Source organism: Micropterus salmoides, unplaced genomic scaffold (genome assembly GCF_014851395.1).
Source record: "Micropterus salmoides isolate LMB-PRFRI ecotype aquatic unplaced genomic scaffold, ASM1485139v1 Ms_hic_scaffold_20, whole genome shotgun sequence".
Taxonomy (NCBI): Eukaryota; Metazoa; Chordata; class Actinopteri; order Centrarchiformes; family Centrarchidae; genus Micropterus; species Micropterus salmoides.
Window position 1 is genome coordinate 28,117,133 of NW_024041151.1, and position 21,063 is coordinate 28,138,195.

General features: G+C 41.2%; 1 protein-coding gene across 1 annotated transcript; it reads left to right on the top strand.

The window, feature by feature from the left end:
• The first annotated feature begins 195 nt into the window (after positions 1-195).
• On the top strand, positions 196-20,035 carry fech (ferrochelatase). The gene is made up of 11 exons (XM_038733031.1): positions 196-405; positions 2,061-2,151; positions 3,750-3,869; positions 4,178-4,326; positions 4,871-5,005; positions 7,086-7,192; positions 7,487-7,585; positions 8,851-8,958; positions 10,178-10,342; positions 12,364-12,423; positions 15,058-20,035. Exons 1-11 carry the CDS (start codon positions 366-368, stop codon positions 15,193-15,195), a joined length of 1,212 nt encoding a protein of 403 aa, XP_038588959.1. The 5' UTR covers positions 196-365; the 3' UTR covers positions 15,196-20,035.
• Positions 20,036-21,063: the final 1,028 nt, after the last annotated feature.

The window sequence follows — 21,063 nt, forward strand, 5'->3', positions numbered from 1 at the left end:
TGACAACTGAATATATGAATAATAGGATAGTTAGATACTGCTAGAAATGAAGAGGTAAATAAACGATAAATAAAATGAGTAATGAATCACAATCTAATGCAAAATATTGCATCATCCCACGTTCGTCATCGATTGTTTTATTTTGAAATTGCCAACCGGAAGTATAAAAGTCATCTTTTAACATTAACGCCAGTCTGTGCAGGCAGCCGGTGGTAGCTCAGGAATCTGACTGACACCGCGGACTGGACAGCGAGTCACTCAGTGAGCGGAACTACTCGTGGATCCAGCCGCTGAGCGCACAAGCATCCAGCCTTCATCTCAGCGGGAAAAGAGACTTTTATTAGCAGTAAAAACAGGAAGTTACCATGATGGCAGTCCTGGGCAGCGCCGGTCGCTTGATCCAACGTGAGTGTAACTGTTATGTTAGCCCGATCAAAGTCGTGCACGGAGACCTTCAAGTTTCATGATTTATTGGTAATTCAATGTCGCAGAGTAAACTGTGCTACTCTTTTTCTTTGATGCAGTTTATATGCAGTTTCACGCTATGGAGCGGGGTTGTTTAGTCTTAACATATTGTTACGTTAAACTCTAAAACACGCCGCTGACATTGGCATCGTTTCGTAAACGGGCGTTAAGCTAGCAATGACAAGGAAGTGCTAATTCCTGACAGGACTTTCACAATATAACGCGCAATCCCCTGTATTATTGACTATTATGCCATCAGCATCTCTTTATTCTTACTTTAACGACTCCGGTATTATGTTCCTTGTCCATGCTTGCCATTTAGTATATTCGGAATCCTAATGCTTGCTAAAAGGTGACATTTTATTTGCTTTTATTTTACAGAGTGGCGTTGTTTCCGTAGCTAGCCAGGCGCTAACTCCCGTTGTTTTGACGCAGCTCAACATTACTGCAGGTTACTCTTTAATGTTAATGTTACATAATGGACTTATTCCGTACTTGTACTGCATTTAGTAACAGCCAGTTGATCCGTAAGTACACCGCTTACCCGTTAGCGGTCCATGTTTTCACAGCGAATAGGACACAACTTAACATTTGCACGGAGTTACACAATTCCAGCATTGTGAACTTGCATAATAGCAGCAGGCCTCCTGGCGGCGCTTCACGGTACTGCAGCTTGGGTTATGAAAGTAAAGCGGACTGTGTTAGACTCGAGCTGCATCAGACCATACATAAATCAGAATATGTTAGCTTCTGTGTGTCCCATGACTCTGTTATTAAGTGTTTTTGATCGCAATGGTGCTAATTATGTGATGTGATATGTGGAGTGTGTTTAGGGTCACTAAGTGTGACCTCATGTAAGAAGTCATTAGTGGAACTGGAACACATTATTGCACATTAATGTTTTGGCATGCTTCTTTACAAACTTATGTTTATTGGCCAGATATTGCTCAGATTAACAGAACTTTATAATCAGTTCTGGTGGCGAACCCCAAAGTTTCCAAAGATACCAAATTTATCAGGCTGAATTTTGGTGACTCACCTGACAGCCGGAATATTTTCATTTCATGATGTGGTGCAAGGTGCAGCCACTCTGATGCTGGGCCCCAAACCCAGACTACACACACTAGGCTAATTATAAGAAGGGTGTGTTCACGCTACAAAAATCACAAAAATAAAGGATACGCAAAACAGTCAGTATGCATAGTAAAATCAAAAATGTTGTTATTGTACACTGTTGTCTCACAAAGCAATGTGAAAAGTAAATGAAGTAGCTGCTCACAGTTGGAAAGAGTCAAACTAATTATGGATGGTGGTGAGAACATTCCTGGTGTGTCGCTAATTGCGTAGCATGTTAATTAGCACTTAACACAAAGTACAGTTGGTGCTGATGGGAAAATCATTAGTTCTGCAGGTATTAAGTCTTAAATAAAAGTACTGGACATGTGGAACCTTTGACCTGATGCTGGTGTGAGATGATAAATCAGGGGATCACGAAGGGCTGTACAAAATTTCTTGGCAGTCCACCCAGTAGTTGTTGAGATATTTCAGCCTGGACCAAAATGGTGACTGTTTTTTATTTTCTTCTGCTTCTTTAGTTGCCAGGAACACCGTCAGTCTGAGTGTAAGGAGACGCTCCACTGCTGCTGCTTTAGCCCAGACTGCATCTCCAGAAACACAGGAAAACAGGTGAGATACGCAAAACTGTCTGGGAAAACACTGTGGCAGTACTAAGTGGATGTGCACGACCATAAATACTGCCGCATTACTGCTGCGTCAAATGCAGCTTCAGAGAACCCTGCCACAACAAGACAGCAGTCAGCTGTCAGCCATCTGTGGGCTGCTGGGCTGTCATCAGGCCATCGTTGAGCGTCTCTGGTCTAGTCTAGTGTTGTTGGCTCCGGTTGGCACTTAAAGAGCTACTTAAAGGTGCCCTGTGGAGTGTTCTTGCAAACAAACAAAAGTCATGTTTACATCCTGTTTTACTCACAAAAAATTTTTGTGTGTATCATTGAGGTCTAATATATCTGTTGAAGGAATTTTTCTCCTCTTAAAATACGCTTTTCTCTGAAATGTTTGAAACCAGCATTGTTTACATCCATGTTGACTAGCAAGCAGTCTTCTTCTTCACGGCCTTCTGCTGCTACATTGCTGTGTTTCTTGGCGCATTACTGCCACCTGTAGACCAGTAGAAGAGTTTGACACCATTGACTGTTGTCAAGAGATCCACAGGTTACTGTAACACCCTGTTTGAGCTTGAACACGGCCCCTACACAAATTCGAAAAATGCACCTGACCTCTGCTCAGAGTTGTTTGATCTGCTAGCTTAAAGGTTCGGTGTGTAGGTTTTAGTGGCATCTAGTGGTGAAGATTCTGAATTGCAAGCAACTGCCCAGTCAGTGCTTTTTCTTCTTCTGCTTACGGATTCAAGTAGTGATGAAACGCTCTCTGTAGAGCAGTTTGTCCGTGTAGGCTACTGTAGAAACAGGATGTAGATGGAAATGGCTCTTTCTTAGGTAATAAAAACATAATGGTTCATTATGTAAGTTATTTATACACCACTAAAAATTGTTTCTGTCAGTAGACCCTCCTAAATATTACACACCGGACCTTTAACTTCAGCAAATGCACCAGAGGATGCTACCTCACTGAGTGAAGGCAGTGAAGAGTGACAGAATAGGGGCTGCCACCTGCAGCGAGCTCACTCAATACTGGACCAGTTAGTCACATAGACACAAAAACACGGGAACTTAGGGTTCTGGTTGAAAAATACCGACGTTACCTAAAGGGAAAGAGATGTGAGCAGTTGAATTTTCAGTTGAAGCGTAAAAGCCCTATGTTAGCTCTTTTCAAAATAGGTTTGTTGTTTAGCCTGTATATACGAGGAATGTTTTGTCACAGCTGGTACTGTTTTTCATTACCCTGCTGCTTTTCCTTTTAGCTACAAGCGGGTTCAACAGGGACTAGCAAACTTTAGCTGTTTCCAGTAGAACCACATTTAGAGCATTTATAGTTAAGCTTTAAAACTTTAAAATGGTGTCCTTTTAAGACTATTTTAAATCCTAACACAAACCTTTTACTATCAATAAACTCTATCTTTATAGAAATATCTACATTCTACAAACAGTTTGTATGTTAGCATAATGATCAATAATCTGCTAATGAGATTTCATTGCAAGACCCGTTAATTAACCATTGTTAATAATCAATAAGCTCAACATATTTTTGCTGGGAGTTGAGGGAACGTTAGACATGAATTATTGATTATAAATCTCTTTTGCCTGCAGGAAACCTAAGACGGGCATCTTGATGCTGAACATGGGAGGGCCCGAGAAACTGGAAGACGTTCACGACTTCCTGCTGCGGCTGTTCATGGACACAGACCTGATGAAGCTCCCTGTACAAAAGTATGCACTGTGGACACGCGCACACTATTTATTTAGCTGTGTACTTCTACTTATCCGGGTCCCAGACATCATCTTGCACAGTTTAAATAAATCAAATATTTGATTTTTATGAAACGTTGGGGAATAACACATCTGAGCCTTTTGTTTTCACCAGTCCAAGAAAAAATGCACTTACAGGTCAATTTGTCTTTTGCTTTTGGCATTTTTATGTGTATATTAATTTATTGTAATCCAATCTATGATTTAATGTGCTGTATTATAGTCAGGTGTTGTAGTCGTCACTCTTCAATCTGCCCTTTGCACTGCAGTAAACTCGGTCCGTTCATCGCCAAGCGCCGCACGCCAAAGATCCAGGAGCAGTACAGTAAGATCGGAGGAGGCTCCCCCATCAAACACTGGACCTCCATGCAAGGGGAGGGCATGGTGAAGCTGCTGGATGAGATGAGTCCTCAGACAGGTGAGGCAGCCCGCTCTGAGAGGGTCCTCCTGCCTGTCAGGGCGCTCCCTCCCCCTAAAGTCATTCAGTTTAAATGGAGAGTATAAGTGTATGTAGGCTTTAGAAAGTCCTGCTTTAGAGAAGGTACTTGAGATTTTATCGACATCAGGGAAGACATGTCATCATGTAAACAGTGCTTTTAAAGTTGACAAGAAAACAAGGCTGCTGTGTTCCATATTGGCGGACTCGCTTGTTAGCAGTAAAGTGTGTGTGCAGTGGAGATAGTGACACAGTGAAGGAGTGTCTCTTCACACGCCTGCAACACACCTCACTGATAACAGCACTAAAACTGAGCATATCTACTGGTATACAAACCGGATTCAGAATAGGAGAACCAGTTTAACACTTTAATAACGTCTCCATCATACCTTGTCTTTATGTCACTGACTGAATTCATTTCATTACTCAGACATTTCAATCAATACGCAAATGTCAGATTCACAGCCACTTTTACTCAAACAGTAATTCTGTCAATGGCACTTAGTGACTCTGTGTCTCTCCTCAGCTCCTCACAAGTTCTACATTGGTTTCCGGTACGTTCACCCGCTGACGGAGGAAGCCATCGAGGAGATGGAGAAAGACGGAGTGGAGAGAGCTGTGGCCTTCACACAGTATCCTCAGTACAGCTGCTCCACCACAGGTGCCGGCCACAAACAGCACAGATACAGGAAACCAGAGGAAGAACTATACCATAGCTTTCGAGGGAGCGCAGTTTTTTTGGGAGGGGACAGACTGTGATTCTTACTGCTGAATCATTAATAGTTGCAAGCATGTAGGCCTGGGGCTGACTGTGAAAGTAGCAGGCATGTTTGTCTTCTATTATTATTATTATTATTATTATTATTATTATTATTATTATTATTATTATCACATGCAACCATTTTGCTACAATTAAGCTTCACACAGCAGCTGCGGCTGTGTTTGCGACCTGACCTTTATTTTCTCTGTGAGAGGGAAGAATTTAGAAAGTTGCAGTAGTGCATTGATCATGCGAGATATTCATCCAGCCAGAGGAAACGATCGCGAACCGTTGATAGCGTGTCAGTTGTACTAGCAACACAACCCCCCCACCCGTCTCTGATCGTTCCCTCTTGCTGGATGAAGTCTGACGCGTCGCATGATCCATGACGATAGAGAAATCTAGAGATTACTGGCAATAAAGCATGCTGTCAGTATATTGGAGACCCCCCCCAAAATATCACAAATCATGCTTTTAGGGGAGCTGAAAGCTAAGCTCCCCCTGGATCCCCAGGAATTCACACCCTGCAGGAAACTAAAGAAATGAGCACACAAGATTAAAAACGGATAACATAAAACATCCAGAATAGTGCTGCTTTACAATAGCAATAATGCAAATGTTCAAAACACCTTTTCCAAAGATCACATACGTTGAATTAATTGGGTGAAAAAAGATAAAAGGGCAGTTTGCTGCTGTTGGCGTGTCACCACACCCAGAGTGCTATCCACCCTGTTACCTTCTGATAACACACACAGTATATTAACATCTTCTCATCGACAACAGTTAACCCACTTCTCCCAGCTTCTTTAGGTGGAGAATGCCAGCTTTGTAGGAAGATGGCAAACTATCATTAGCTACTTAGCCGTAGCAGTTAGTGCTCATTTAAGGGAAGGTTTTACTGTGCATATCAACCATTATCAGCAGAAAGCCAAAGAACCTGCGCAATTTGTAGACTGTACCAAATAGTTAGAGGCTTCGAAAGCTTCATTCATAACGTCTGTAGTTTCAAAATGATTTAAAAGATCTCCTCACTCACTTTTTCTAACAATGTGGATGAAAATACTTCATGTCCACTGCATGAACAGAAAGATTGCAACCCGTTTCCCAAACGACTGCCGCTGGCTGCCATCCGTGTTTGGATTAGGAAACGGTCGCGACTTAGAAAAAGAAATTTCTATCACATTGTTAAAAAAGTATGAGGATTCTGGAAATACCTTCAGAACCGCGGTATGTGTTGTGAAACGACCTTCTGGGTCTTTCAAACCTTGCAGAGCAAATCGTCCAATCTAGAGAAACAGATGCTCTGTAACTCGAACACTAGCACACGAGGGTAGATATTTGGATTCAGCCATAGATTTGTACTAGAAGAGGCAGAATGAAGGTCAAGAAAAATTACACAGCCATATCAAATGACATAACCGTGTTGACAAGGTGCAGTCTGCCTTATTTTAGGAGGGGGTGAATGAAGTTGTGCAAACTTCTGACAGGTTCATCACAACGCTAAAAGCATCAAAAACATCACCTTTTAATCAAAAAGCGAAACTTTTCTTCAGGGCAAAAGGGAACCTCAGACATCAAATAGAGCACGCTTGTCCACAGGGGAAATGCAGTTCACAATTGTAGTTCCCAAGGTCTAAACATGCAGGAAGCTTCGAGGCTAAATCAATTCAGACAGCAACATCAAGTGGTGGGAAAATGTAGATGTGTCAAATATATTTGCTTTACTTCTCTTTTCAATCTGATTTCTGATCTTTGGAAAAGAAGCACTGACTCAGATGATGCTCCTTCCTTTTGAGCAGCTTGTCTTGTCTTCCGGTATGCATTCATCTCTCTCTGACAACTTAAACAGATGTGCCCTTGAGCAAGGCAACCTCAAATCCTCCCAATAGAGCGGCCCGGGGGTCAGCAGAGGACTGCGGGTGTTGTTTAACGGAGCATATTTAGAATATTAATATTTTTGTTTTGTTTGTCGTGCAAACAGGCAGCAGTCTGAACGCCATCTACCGTTACTACAGCAACAGAGGCGACAGGCCAAAAATGAGGTGGAGTGTCATTGACCGCTGGCCCACACACCCTCTGCTGGTGGAGGTTAGACACACACACACTTACACTCACTTAAGAGAGATAAAACAACAACCACATACTGGAAAATAAATTGACGAGGGCAAGAAGCCGTCCTAGCTACTAATAAAAATAGAATAGCTAAAAGTGGCCACAGTTGGTAATAGCAACTATCAAGCCTGGCTGTATTGTTAGATTTCAACATGTTGCTTCTGTGGTGGGATGCAGGGATTAGTCAGAAACATTCAGTTGAGGAAAATTATATTTTGCCAATAGTTTTGGCAAAAAATGTATGAAATACAATTGTGTGTGTGTGTGCAGTGTTTTGCAGAACATATCAGTAACGAGCTGCTGGCGTTTCCAGAAGACAAAAGAGACGACGTTGTCATTCTGTTCTCAGCACACTCTCTCCCTATGGCTGTGAGTACCATGAAGTACTAGTGCTGATACTACTGGTACTACTGTTGATTAGAGTAAATTTGCTGTTACTGATGATACAGTTTGATGCTTATAGCCCTGTTGATAAACATTCTACTAATACATCTAGGAGCAGTTGCAACAGCACCAGTCACAAATTTTGACAAATAAATTCAGGAATCTGTTTCCTGGCCTCAAGAGCCTCAAGAACCCGTACCCATTTCGTCAATGGGCGTGTCTGAGGCATCGACGATTCGCCATGAAACAGGAAGTTGTCGTAACTTCAGTGTAAATGCTCACATCTGGACCAAACTGTACATGTAGGATGAGAGTCCCGCCCTGAACACATTTACATGCCGACATTCACCCACAGTCATAGCGCCACCTGCTGGCAACAGGAAGTGACCTTTAACGAAGCAGCCCCCGCCGCACGTTTCACCTACATGTACGAATTTTCTGTGGTACGTGTATAATGTCTAGACGTACCAAAAAGCCTCTTGGAGCGATGCCCTAAACCCAACAGGAAGTCGGCCATTTTGAATTTTGCAGCAATTTTTGGATGATTTACACACTCCATACTTTAACGAACTCCTCCTAGGGATTTAGTCTGACCGACTTCAAATTTCTGCTGTGCCTTCTAAAGGCATTGAAGATGAAAAGTTGTGCTATCTGTGAGTTTTCGTCAATGGGCGTGTCTGTGGCGTGGCGTCAAAGATCAACTCTTCGCCATGACACAGGAAGTTGTTGTAACTTCAGTGTACATGCTCACATCTGAACAAAACATTACATACTTGATAACTCTCCCACCCCGAAGACATCTACACGCCAATACCGATTTATATTCATAGCGGCAAGTGCTATGTAGCTCCACATAGGGGACACAGGAAGTGACATATAACACCTTCATTCCGCGTGGGAACCGCGCAGCAAATTCACAGCCGCACCGGCAGAGCTCCAGAATATGCAACGTGGCCGGCTCACACCCGGACGCTCTACAAGTGCGAGGGCCCGCCCAACGCTGCTTGCAGCTTTAATTCATGCTGCTTTTTCAGCACATCATATTCATATTGGTTCCTTTTGGTTACACAAAAAATAAATAATTAGGACCAAATTTTATAATAATTTGAAGGGATTCACTAGAATATACAGCCCCACTAGCAAGTTTTTACCACTCAGAACCAGGTTTGGGGGGCCTCCAAACTTAAGTATTGGTACATGGTGCTGAATGACTACATACTGATGGTGCTACTGCTGTGTACTGTGTGCAGGTTGTAAACCGAGGTGACCCATATCCTCAGGAAGTAGGAGCCACAGTTCAGAGAGTCATGGAGAGACTTGGACACTGTAACCCTTACAGACTGGTGTGGCAGTCCAGGGTGAGTACACACACACACACACACACACACACACACACACACACACACACACACACGAGTGCGGCTCGGGCTGTCACGCAGTTGTTGTTACCATTTTCCGATTTCTGATTTGTCCGAAACCGGCCTGGCTCGTCAAGTTCCGACGGGACGGGGTTGGGCTTGGGTTGGGTAGCCACCCTCTAACGCGCGCACACACACACAAAAGACTGACTGTGTACTGTAATCATGTCAGTATTACACAGTGGTATCCTCTAGTGGTTGTCTGCTGACATGAGTAAACAGTAGTGATGCAGACAACCAGCAGAACTGTAACAGTCCCTTTGGAAGTCATGTGAGTATTAATGCTAGTCATTCATTTTTGGTCACACCTTACAATACAGCCTGCGATTTACAGTGTAATTTAATTGTATAAATTGGGTACCAATTAGAATACTTATCAGTACTTATGGATTTACATAAACTACATTTAAACCTGCAGTAACTGATTATCAGAAACATGTTGACATATCACCCTTGAACTTAATTTTCAAACTTGTTAGCAAACAGTTTCTTATGCACACATCCTGTCCACTGGACAGGTTCCTATGTCAGTGTAGTTCAATGCTGCGATCACAGAATGCTTCATTTATTTATTTTTGGTCGCCACAAGATGGAGCCACTTGTCTGTCTGTTACTGCAGCTACATAAGAGCAGGACCTCACAACTCTTACTCCTCAGGTCACTGCGGCTGACACTTAACAAAGTGAACACATCAGCTTTCCAGGGAAGGCACCTCCCTGTCCCTGATCTCTCCATTATCATAGAGAACTCTGTGGTGTCCCTGTTCAGACTGCAGGGAACCTGGGTGTGAAAGAATCACCACTGTTTGTAGTCCTGGCTCCACAATGGCGGAATGAGCTCGCCATTGATAGCGGGACACAGCAAACTCTACACATCGTCCGTCGCAGACCAAAAACTCAGACTGCACCTTGGCCCATTTTATGAAAAATCCTACTGTTTCTAAATGTAGCGCTTGAAGCAGTTCAGCATATCTGATGAAGTTCATGTACTTGCAAGATTCTTGCAATTTTTGGATTGGTATGCAATGTAAAAGTCCTGCTAGTACCTCCCTAGCAGCCACAGTGTTCATTACAGCCTCAATATGTGTAATATATATATGTCTGTACACCTGTAACACTGCAGCGGGAACTAAACTGTTGTCTTGTGTTTGGTCATTCAGGTGGGGCCCATGCCGTGGCTTGGCCCCCAGACGGACGATGTGATCAAAGGCCTGTGTGAACGAGGGAAGAAGAACATCCTGATGGTGCCCATCGCCTTCACCTCTGACCACATAGAGACTTTACACGAGCTCGACATTGAGTATGGACAGGTACTGGGGGAGGAGGTAAGGAAGAGGGAAAAACTCCACGTTCGCTTTCCCAGCAGCTCCAAGCAGTTGTATCAGCACAATTTAACATGCAGAGCATCACCTTACAGTCTCTACGTAAGGAGAGGCTGAATATTTTCTTTAATGTTCCAGATAGAAGACTGTTGGGTAAAGGACCATGGTGGTTATAGATAGTTTATTTTTTAATTGTTCAAATTATTCGTCCATTTAGATTTAGATGATTTCTTTCCTAGTAGGTATTAGTTTCAGTCCACCATATTGTAAATGTGAGATGCCTTAAATTCTGAAATAAAATCGGTTATTCGACTAGTAGGCGGACAAATGAGCTGCAGGAAGCGTTGAAATGGGAAACATGGTGAAATATACGTGTAGGACGTTTTGATTTTCAGAGTAGCTCAACAATAATCCAAAGAACAGCCAAGAGTAAAAGGGGTGAGTCATTTAAAAATGAGGAAAGACTAAACAATCAGCAAAATGTATGTTGCTGTTCAGCAGCCGACACTTAAAACTCAAGACATTAGAGCGACATTGAATGCACCAACAGGGAGAGTTTTGAAAATAGTCTTTAGTTACCACATGATGATGATGTATTATTGACCAAAAAATAAAGTTGACTAAACACTGACCATGGTGGATTACCCATCTGCAGCAACTTCCAAGTCTCTGCATGTTGGAGGCTAAAACCAATAACAAGAAGGAAGGAGACTAGTCAGAAATCAACCAGTCCTGCTCTGTGTTAGTTTATATTGGGAATTAGGGCTGTCCCCGACTAAGAATTTACATACTGTTCATTTCATGCCGTGCGGCCGACAACTGCATGCACGTCACGGTTCCTCGCACGTCTATTTCAAGTAGCCTACTATTTAAAAACGATATAATATGCTTTGCGTGGTTCATCAGTGGTGATAAATGATCCGAACGTCCCGCGAGGTGCGGACAACTCAGCACAACAGCGTTTAAGTGTTTCTCTTCTGCCTCCACACACATACACGCTACGCCTACACATGCGCACTAATGCTCCCTACCTTGAGGGTTAGGGTTACAATTTTGGATTTATTCACGCACTTTAAAAACATTTATTAAAATCTTTTTTTTCTTTTCACATTTTTATTTACAGCATTATATGTTGACATCGATATAGTAATAGGCTGTATATCAATTTGGAGAAAACTGGTAGTTCTATGTAAAATCAGACCTTGAGCACTCCCATATAGCCAAAATGGCATGATCCTTGTTTGGCTGCGAAGCTTCGACTGTGAGATTGACGGTCGAATCAGGCTCCGCCCATCGAGGCATTGAATCTTTGACTATTCGGGGTCAGACCTAATTGGGATCAAGTAATGATGGTTTAACTTTGGACATGATGCAGAGTTTAGGTTAGCTCAAGTGTGTGTGTTTGTCAGCTGCCAGTGTAAAGGCACCAGGTGACCACCAATCAATGTGACTGGTGCCACAAAGACACACACTCACACACACACACACACTCACACACACACACACACCCCTATTTGTACTTCTATATTTGTGAGCAGCCTGACATAATTAATAATTAATTTTCAAGCCTTTACCAAAAAAAATTCCTGACATTCCCAGCATGTCCTCATTGGCCTCACAAAGATAAAGTGTCAGACCACACACACACACCACACACACACACCACACACACACACACACACACACACACACACACACACACACACACACACACACACACACACACACACACACACACGCGCGCTGTCTGGACCCCTTCAGTGTGTCCACAGTCAAGAGGAATTTCCCTCTTAAATGAACCTGCTGTTCAAAATAATTGGAAACTCATAACAAAGTCCTTAACTGACAAAATGAAAACCGCTTTTCCCCACATGTTCATTTGTTGGGGGGGGTTCTTCTCCCCGGTATGGATTGAAGCTGTCGCCAGTGTAACCTGTTTGAGTTGTGTTGTGCTCACAAATTTGGTTCAGTAGTATAAACATGAGTAGCAGCGTTTTCTGTCTTTTTTTCCTTTCTGTCCTCAGTGTGGGGTGGAGAACATCAGGAGAGCTGAGTCGTTGAATGGGAACCCTCTCTTTATGAAGGTACGTTACACATGCGCCGAGCCGGCTCATGTCTACAAACATTATACAGACTGACGTATGTATGGTATGTATGCATGTATACAGTAGGTAACTATCAAATAATTGAAATCCTCTTAAGTTTTGATTAAGGAGCATGTCTGTAATTTACGAACAAGAACAGACTTTGAGCTTAAAGAGAGGAAGATATAGAGGAGTGAAATATGAAAGTAAGGGGTGATGGTAAAAGACACAAAAAGAAAAGCAAATAATGAGCAATACATATAGGATTGAAAGAGGGAACAAATGATAAAGGAGGGGAGGCTGCAGGAGGTCAGGCAGGGCTCTAATAATAGAAAAGGAGACAGCAGCAGAAGGTTCTGTGAAATGGGTCCAGGCATGAGATAGTCAATAAATGGACTCCTTCCTTCCTTCTCCCTCTCTCACTCGTCTCCTTCCTTTAATCCCTCCTTCCTTTCCCACCCTGCCTCCCTGCTTCCCCTCGTCTCCTCGTCCCCAACCCTGCAACCTTTCTCACAACAGGCAACTCCTCTAGGTGTGTGTGTGTGTGTGTGTGTGTGGTTTATTAAAGGAAGGGGGCAGATCAATGGGAACCTTTAGAGCTGACTACAGTAGAACTGAACCACCAGGCTGGCTGGCTGGTCAAACCCTCCATGCTCAGAGACCCCTCACCAAGTCTCTGGGAGAGGGGGGAGAGAGAGAGAGAGAGAGAGAGTGTGTGTGTGTGTCTCTGTGAATCAATATCCAGAGGATGATTAGTTGGTACTTACTGAAGGGTGGTTTCCTTGGTGTAGTTTTAGTTTCTCAGTGAGCTGCATCAGTCTCCTGTCCATGGAAAATAAAGAAAAATACGTTCAGAATTTTTCCTGCAGAGCCTGGCTGTTGTTGGGGGTTCATTTTTTAATAAACCCTCTCTCAAATTACTATTAATTTATGTCGCTCTTGAATTACAAATTTGATTCTCTCAGATCTTTCATTTGCCTCATCTTGTCTCAAATAAAGTTGTAATAAAATAACAGCCATGATCAGCACAAAAAAATACATGTCAGACTCTAATAAAGGGCAGGTGAAAACACGACTCTAATATAGCTTACAAAATTAAATTCAGTTTAATGTGCGTATCCATGTGTACACATACCTGGCAATAAATCTGTAGGTACATATGAAGCTACAGCCAGCAGCTGCTTAGCATAAAGACTGGAAACAGGGAAACGGCTACCTCTGTCCAATAGTAACCAGTACCTCTAAAGCTCACATTTGTTTAATCTGAACAAAACCTGTAACATTTACAAATTTAGGTTTTATGAGGAGTTACAGTATATGCAGAGCTGTTGTGTGTGTGTTTTTTTTTTTTTTTTTTTTTTTTTTTTTGGCTGGCGAAGTGACCTCCAGGATGTCACTGGAAAGAGCCAGGCGAGCGAAACTAATTGTCTAACATGAGATGGGTATTTCTCATCTAAGTCTTGGCATGAAAGCAAATGAGTATATTTTTCAAAATGTCAAACTATTCCTTTAACACTAGTACAATTTTTATTACAATTTTCTTATTTCCAGTTGCTTTACCTTAGCAGAGCACTGTTACATTTCTGTGAATGAAACACTTACCACAGATATTTCAAATTAAAAGTCTAGCAGGAAACTGAGGGGTTATGCCCCTTGAGACAGTGGAAGGCTTTCAAAGGAGACCTATTATGCTTTTCCATATTTTATGACTTGTCCGCAATGTTATAATGTTGGATGTTCATGTTAAACATGGCCAAAGCTTCAAATAATGAAGTAAAAGTATTTAAAAGAAATCCCTGTGAGCCAAAACCTCAGATTTCCTCCTGTTCTGAACGCTCTGTTTTCAACTGCTTTTTTTAATAACTGCTCTGTTCTACGACACACGGAGCTACACGGAGCCGGTATTCCATATATGGTCATTTGCTCCGCACAGCAACATCTGTCTGTACCGCTCGGCGACAACAACAGCCTGGTAACATGCTTCAGGTCTTGGCCAATCAGAAGAAAATGGGCTTTGAGAGGAGGGGCCTTAAAGAGACAGGAGCATCTACAGCTTATTCAGACAGAGGCTGAAATGAAGGCCTCCGTGAAGGGCCAGTATAAGACAGAGTTTTTTTTTTTTTTGAACTTTGAATCAATATAGGACTAGAAATGCAGTATAATAGGTCTCCTTTAAAGCTTTTAAGTTTGAAAGCTATATAGTTTACTCCACAGACTATAAAAGGGGACGTAGTCACCATGACGTAATCCATTGGTTTGTAGACTACCGTTTAGAAGCCTTGAGTTTGGCATTTTGGCCGTCACCATCTTAATTTTTACCAAAAAGACTTAAAACAAAATGTGCTTACTGGAAAAAAATGAATGGCTGACTCCTAATAAGCTTTTTCAACGGTACACAGTACAGTGGTGCAAGTCAAACTAAAATCTAAAACAACATCTTATTAACAGACCGCCACTCAGCCATTATTTTAGTGAGGCTAACTACAATTGAACAAGTGAACAATCCAATTAGTAATAGAGCTGGGGCAAGGTGATAAATTTGTAATGGACAGAAACGCACAACCAGTTTTTCACAGAGCTGAAGTGAGAGTCTCTCATTATCTCTCTCTCTGAATATATATGTTGTTCTTCCAGGCTCTGGCAGACCTGGTCCAGTCCCACCTGAAGTCCAACCAGCCCTGTTCCCGCCAGCTGACCCTCCGCTGCCCGCTGTGCACCAACCCCACCTGCGGAGAGACCAAGGCCTTCTTCGCCAGCCAGACACTTTCATAGAATCACACACACACTATGGTGCCCTTCCTGCAGCAGAGCTACCTGTGAAGAAAGTTAAGGCCTTCTTCTATAAGCAGAAGATTCACAAACGCACACACTCACTCCGTCTCTCCAGCAAGAGTGTCTGTTATTACAGTTTAACCACAGCAAGTACATTACTCTATGGGAAAGTAACTTCCAGGCAGAAAATGTGAGACACTCAATCACAAATTTGCATTATGTAAATGGGGGAATGGGCTATATTGGGCTTTTGGTAACACAAACAATAAATGTGTGTGGTTTTGTTCTTTTAAATGGATCAGATTCCACAAGTTGACAGAATAAGAATATTGAATAGCTGTTTCATATAATATATAAGTCCACACATGTAAAAAAAAAAAAGTATTAATAAAATGCTAATCAAATTTAAAATTGACTTGCTGGAAATAACATCTCCGCTTAGCACTAATCTCAGATTACCTGAATAAACTTGATTCGGTACAGAAAAACAAGTGCCCATGTTAGGATTTTTTGGCAAAAGTCGGTGCAGATAAAAGAACTGCCACTCTGCAGAAATTGATCACATCAAAGCTACAGGGGAAAAAGCCTTTGGTTTTTTTTGGGTAGGGGGATTATTTGCTTACGTCCAATTCACCATCAGAGACCCTGTTTCTCTTTCTGCTGGTGCTAAATGAATAACAGTCGGCCATGACGACCTGGTTGGTTGGCTGGATCTCTCCCCCGCCTCCTCACCCGTCACTTCATGCCATTGACAAACACACGTCAGCAACCCCATCCATCCTGCCGCAGTCTTTATGTGATTGGAGTTGGTTGGTGCTTGTCACGCTGCTGCCTGATTGGTGAATACCAGTGCGATATAGGAAGGAATTGCGCTGCGACTTGAGGGTTTTAAGAGATGTAGCTTTTGGCTGCGTTCACACTGCACGCCAAAGTGACCCAAATCTGATCTTTGACCATATGTGATCTGATATTTTTTGTGTGAACAACCCAAGTCAAATTGAAGCTGATCTTTTCCAGTTTGGATTTGGTCCACTTTCATGTGATGGTCCAAATCAGATACAGGTAGGAGTTTTTGAAATGCGACCTCAGTCTGGACAGTCAGATCAGAATTCATGCAACTCTGACGTCACTATAGAGCGACTTTTGCCACAATTCAGTGTGTCACGTGCATGCGGAAACAGTAGGTGTATTCGCACTGTGTATAATACAAGTGTAATGAATGCAATTACAAAACATTTGTTATAAACCAGGAGAATTGTGACCCTGGGAGGAAACTAGGAGAGGGCCATGAAAAATGAGAGTATTCAATGAAAGTCTGCAGGTTTGGCAAGTATATGATGACCTCTGTGGCATCCATGTTTACTTCCAGACTATAGTATGCTACACATGACGGCATATTATTGTTTTGTGCTTGCATGTCACTTCCAAGCCGTGGCCAGGTCACACTGGAGTTTGATATGGGCCACATTTAAATATAATAAATAAATATATATTAAAATTACAGTCAATCAACAAAATCAGATCTGAAAAGGGAAAATTGAGCTGTTGCATCTTTACATATGCACCTTGTGAGGTAGTTGCGGGACGCACAAAAAACAGGTAGCTGAGTTAAAACCTACTGAGTTATTTTTTTGCCGTAAGATAAGCACATAAGTTTTGTAATTTTTACAGAAGTGAATTCAGTCCATTAGTGTGTCCTTGATGGAAAAGCAAATGGGAACAAATGCTACTGGTTATAAAAGTATTCTGGCGGTCTGCAACTCTGCAGTGAAGTAAAAAAAAAAAAAAAAAGTGTAACAACATAATTTTAGGTCTGATGCTTACTCATCAGCTTTATGTAGCATCTTACAATCCTGTGAAAAACTGATGTCTGTTTTTGTTTATTTTCTATCACCACATCTTGGCCCATGACAAGACGGCAAACACTAGCTAGACCCGCACCTTTCTATAAGGAACGCAGCGCTGACTGTGCAGGGTCTGCCAGTGACATCGCTTTCCCAGTAGAACACAAACTAAACAGTACAGTGGGTCCTTTCAAATGTTGAAAAGGACAGTGCTAATGGTTGATAGCTAATGCTATGTGGAAGGGACAACTCAGTTTTGTATCAGTGTTCAGAGGCTGTACAGTGTGACCTTCTCCATGGAAGTTGCCACATTGTCTCAGATGTCAGTCAACTGATGCTGTTGGAAAAAGTTCAAAACTGATCTGTAGTTTCCTCTGAACCCTCTCTCATTACTGGGGTTGAGCGAGTACTCACTTGGCTGAAATGAGTTCACAGTACAGATAATGTACTTTTTACGAGTATCATCAGAGTAAAATGTGTCAATATCCATTTTCTAATAAAAATACTAACTTTTATTTTAAAAAAGATCTGTAAGTAGTTATCTTTACTATTTAATTTTGAGGTTGTTCTGTAGCTAGTTTCATAATAAGTATAGTAATCAACTAATATCTAATTCATGTTTAAATGAACAAATTCTGGTTAGTTCCACCCACATCCATTTTAAGCCCCGCCCATTCTGAGTGCGAATACGAATCCGGATAATGTACTCGCTCATCCAAACTACTTATTAAATCATTAAGCCCTCTGAGCTAATTCTGTGCAGATATTACTTTTGATCACCAATACTATTGATCTACTACTTTAATTTATGATTATCGGAATTGATTTTGTAACATTAGCGCAGGCCTTTTCTATTACTGTGAGAACACTGTATAGGCCTAACCGTTTCAGTTTGAGGCAATACGACAAAATGCTTTTTCTTTTAATTCATGTCACATCCTTGTTGGTGTGACAAGAGCTGAAAAATAAAGTCACTTTTGAGGGACTGCAAGAAAAAAAGATGCTGGCATTGTCCTTCAATAGCAAGATGCAGTATATGTTCTTAAAAAAAAAAAAAGTGGCTGAGAAATGACAGACGTCGAGTGGATTAGACTTTAGTTTTAAGGTTGACTGACTGCGACTTCTGTCTGCCTCAGTGCAGTTTTGTTTTCGTCCATTCACACCTCCCCGATCACAGTGCAATTTCTTGTTTCGCCGTCAAGTGCTACAGCTCCAAAAATGTCTTGAAGGTCGGATGTTTGATCCCCTCTGCTGTCCCATTTGCTCGGGATGAGACTACCTAATAATGAGTAAATGTCAAAATAAAACACTTTTTATGGGTTGTAACTTGACCTTTGACCTCTGCCCCTGTTCCCGCTCTTAATGTTTTAGTCATGTTATGCCATGATAATGTGCCTTTTACACTGGCTAACTAGAAATACTGGACTTTTGCTTTATGTTCTTTTTTACGTGTGTGTGAACCAAAATGCTGATGTGAAAAATCCACCCTGAAATCTGAATTTACATCTTCCTGCTGTGATCTGGGCCATCGACGGCTCTCTCCCTGTGTTGAAATCCAGAAAAAGAGCTCCTTACTGAGGTGTTTTATATTCCAAACTGCCGTGAATTAACTCTGAACTGTACAACTTTAGCTCGCGACCTAATCTACGGACAGTGAGCTAACTAGATAAAGGGCGAGCTAAATGGCACGTTTCGACAATGGGGGTAACCATTTTGGAATAATACCACTTCGTCAGAGTATTGAAAGGTTTTCCTGTCTCCAATTCTGCTGATGTAGTGCAAATACAGCTTTACAGCTCGCTTGCTAGGTAACTAACTAACTTGCGCATTAAAGGGCTCACTAGCTAGTTAGCTCTCTAGCTCACTAACTTGTTTAAGTGCAGCTATACTGACGATGATGTGACAGAACATACAGGATGATTAGTACAAGATGGGCACTGACTTTAACATTAAGCTTTAAGTTATTTTTTTTAAAAACAGGAAAGTTGGACCATCAGACCTGTAATATCTCTTATTCTTTAAATTTTACTTTTACCTCACTCTTTGAACGTTGCGACACGTTGTAACCATTGGCAACTGCCAACGACGCTTGCCTGAATTGTACAGTTGTTTTAGTTGGTACATTCTTGCTTCCACTGTGTCATACATACAGCAAAGCACTTTACAACACATATTCTCATTCCATACAGACGACGTTACGTTATGCTTTCACTGCTCTTCCACAGGTTTGAACGGGATGGTTTTGATTTTGAGGAACACTTCCTTAAAGACCTAAAGTTAGACAAGCTCAAGGAGTCTTGTTTTGTGTCGCTACATACTAACTGAAGGTATGTTAAATGGTGACACTGACATAGCTTAGCTCAATTACTTGCTGTCAGGGTGTTCAAGTGGTAGCTCAGCTTAAAGGAGGATTTCTGTAATTGTGCTGAGCTGCAAGATGATCCCGCCGACATTATGCAATAGAGCTAAGCTAATCTCATTATGTGATACCTTCAAACTGCAAATCAGTGTCTGTAAGAAAAAAAGTTAATCTAAAAGCCAAACTGTCACTTCACTACAACTGTCACTTAGAAAAAGTCCTATTTGTGCAAAATGGCAAACTGTTTAAGTCACAGCAGGAAGACATGCTAATGTCTGTGATGGGTGGGTTTTTCCTCCACCATCATGTTTTATGATTTATTTATTATCCTCTGTGTTTTGACAGGTCTGTTTTTAAGAATGTTGCTGTGTGTTTAGCTGAAAATGCATTGCGCAGAGTTTTTGTTGTACATATAACACTGCTTTGTTGCAGCTCCTGCATACTTTTGTTTTGCTGTTTGATTTTTATTTATGTTTGTTTTTTATGTGTTCCAGACCACACAAAACCATCTGTCTCCACTGTTTGAACTTTTTATTAAATATAGGCTATATTTAGGAGACATGGTATTAACAGTGCGAGAACACATAACGAGTCTTCCTTCAAAATAAAATACAATAAAAAAAACAACAACTGGTGACCGGGGTTAGTGTCGTGTGGTTTCTTCAGGTACGTCCCCGACACACTGCAGATTTGGGCTTTCTTGGATGGAAGCTGATAATTATGGGAGTAATGTGATTACATTTTTTTTTGTCGTCATTCCAAAATGGTGGACATGGATAGCTCTTTGAGATATATCCACTGATGGCCAAGCTTTGGAGATAGCTTGCCTCAAAATTAAGAAATTTGGAGTGCTGGAGCCTGAATTTTTACATCGATCCTTTCCCTAGATAGAATGTTGAACATAAAATGTTATGTTTATTAACAACAAATTTTTAACATTCACTGCCAACATACATAAACTATAGTTAAAAAGGTCAGATGTGGGTCAGAATTTTAGTTTAAGGCCAGATACCACAGTGAAATAGTTTTTTTTTTTTTTTTTTTTTTTTTTTTTTTTAACCAACTTTACTCATATCACAATGAATCTTTACAAGATGAAAGTATACATAAATAGAATATGCAAATTAGGTATTTTCTCATTAAATAAATGCTGATTTGCATATCACACAGATCAGACTAACGCAGTAGAAACTCACTTAAAAATAAAAATACTATAAAAATGACTGTCACATGAACACATCTATTATAAATATCTGATATATGGACTAAAATTGTGCTCTTGCAAACAAGCTTTCAAATGATACATGATTTAATATGGACAGGCCAGTTGAAATTTACTCCATCTGCAGTTGACGACCTTGGTATAAAATAGACAAATTATAATGTTTATATATAAGATTGTTATTTTATGTAAAGTATGGTAGCAATACTTGCAAAGTAACTGAAATCTAAAAGTTATAGAAGCAAAGAAGCAAAATCATTGTCCAAAATCATTTTGGACAGTGGTGTCTCACATTAAACCAATTAAAACAAACAACATTAAAACAAAATTAACTATTACCAACAGAATGTGACGAAGTTACAGTTGAGAGAAGTCTAGGCCTATGTAATATGTTGCAGAGATATCTGCTGAAGTTAGCTAAACCGGTAGATTTTCTGGGCTTG

What these genes read in the sequence shown, in the direction of transcription:
- fech (XM_038733031.1), top strand. Translation starts at nt 366, where the DNA reads ATGATGGCAGTCCTGGGCAGCGCCGGTCGCTTGATCCAAC. An exon ending in CACACCCTCTGCTGGTGGAG is followed by an intron (nt 7,193 to 7,486) that starts GTTAGACACACA and finishes GTGTGTGTGCAG; the next exon opens with TGTTTTGCAGAACATATCAG. An exon ending in GACTGGTGTGGCAGTCCAGG is followed by an intron (nt 8,959 to 10,177) that starts GTGAGTACACAC and finishes TTGGTCATTCAG; the next exon opens with GTGGGGCCCATGCCGTGGCT.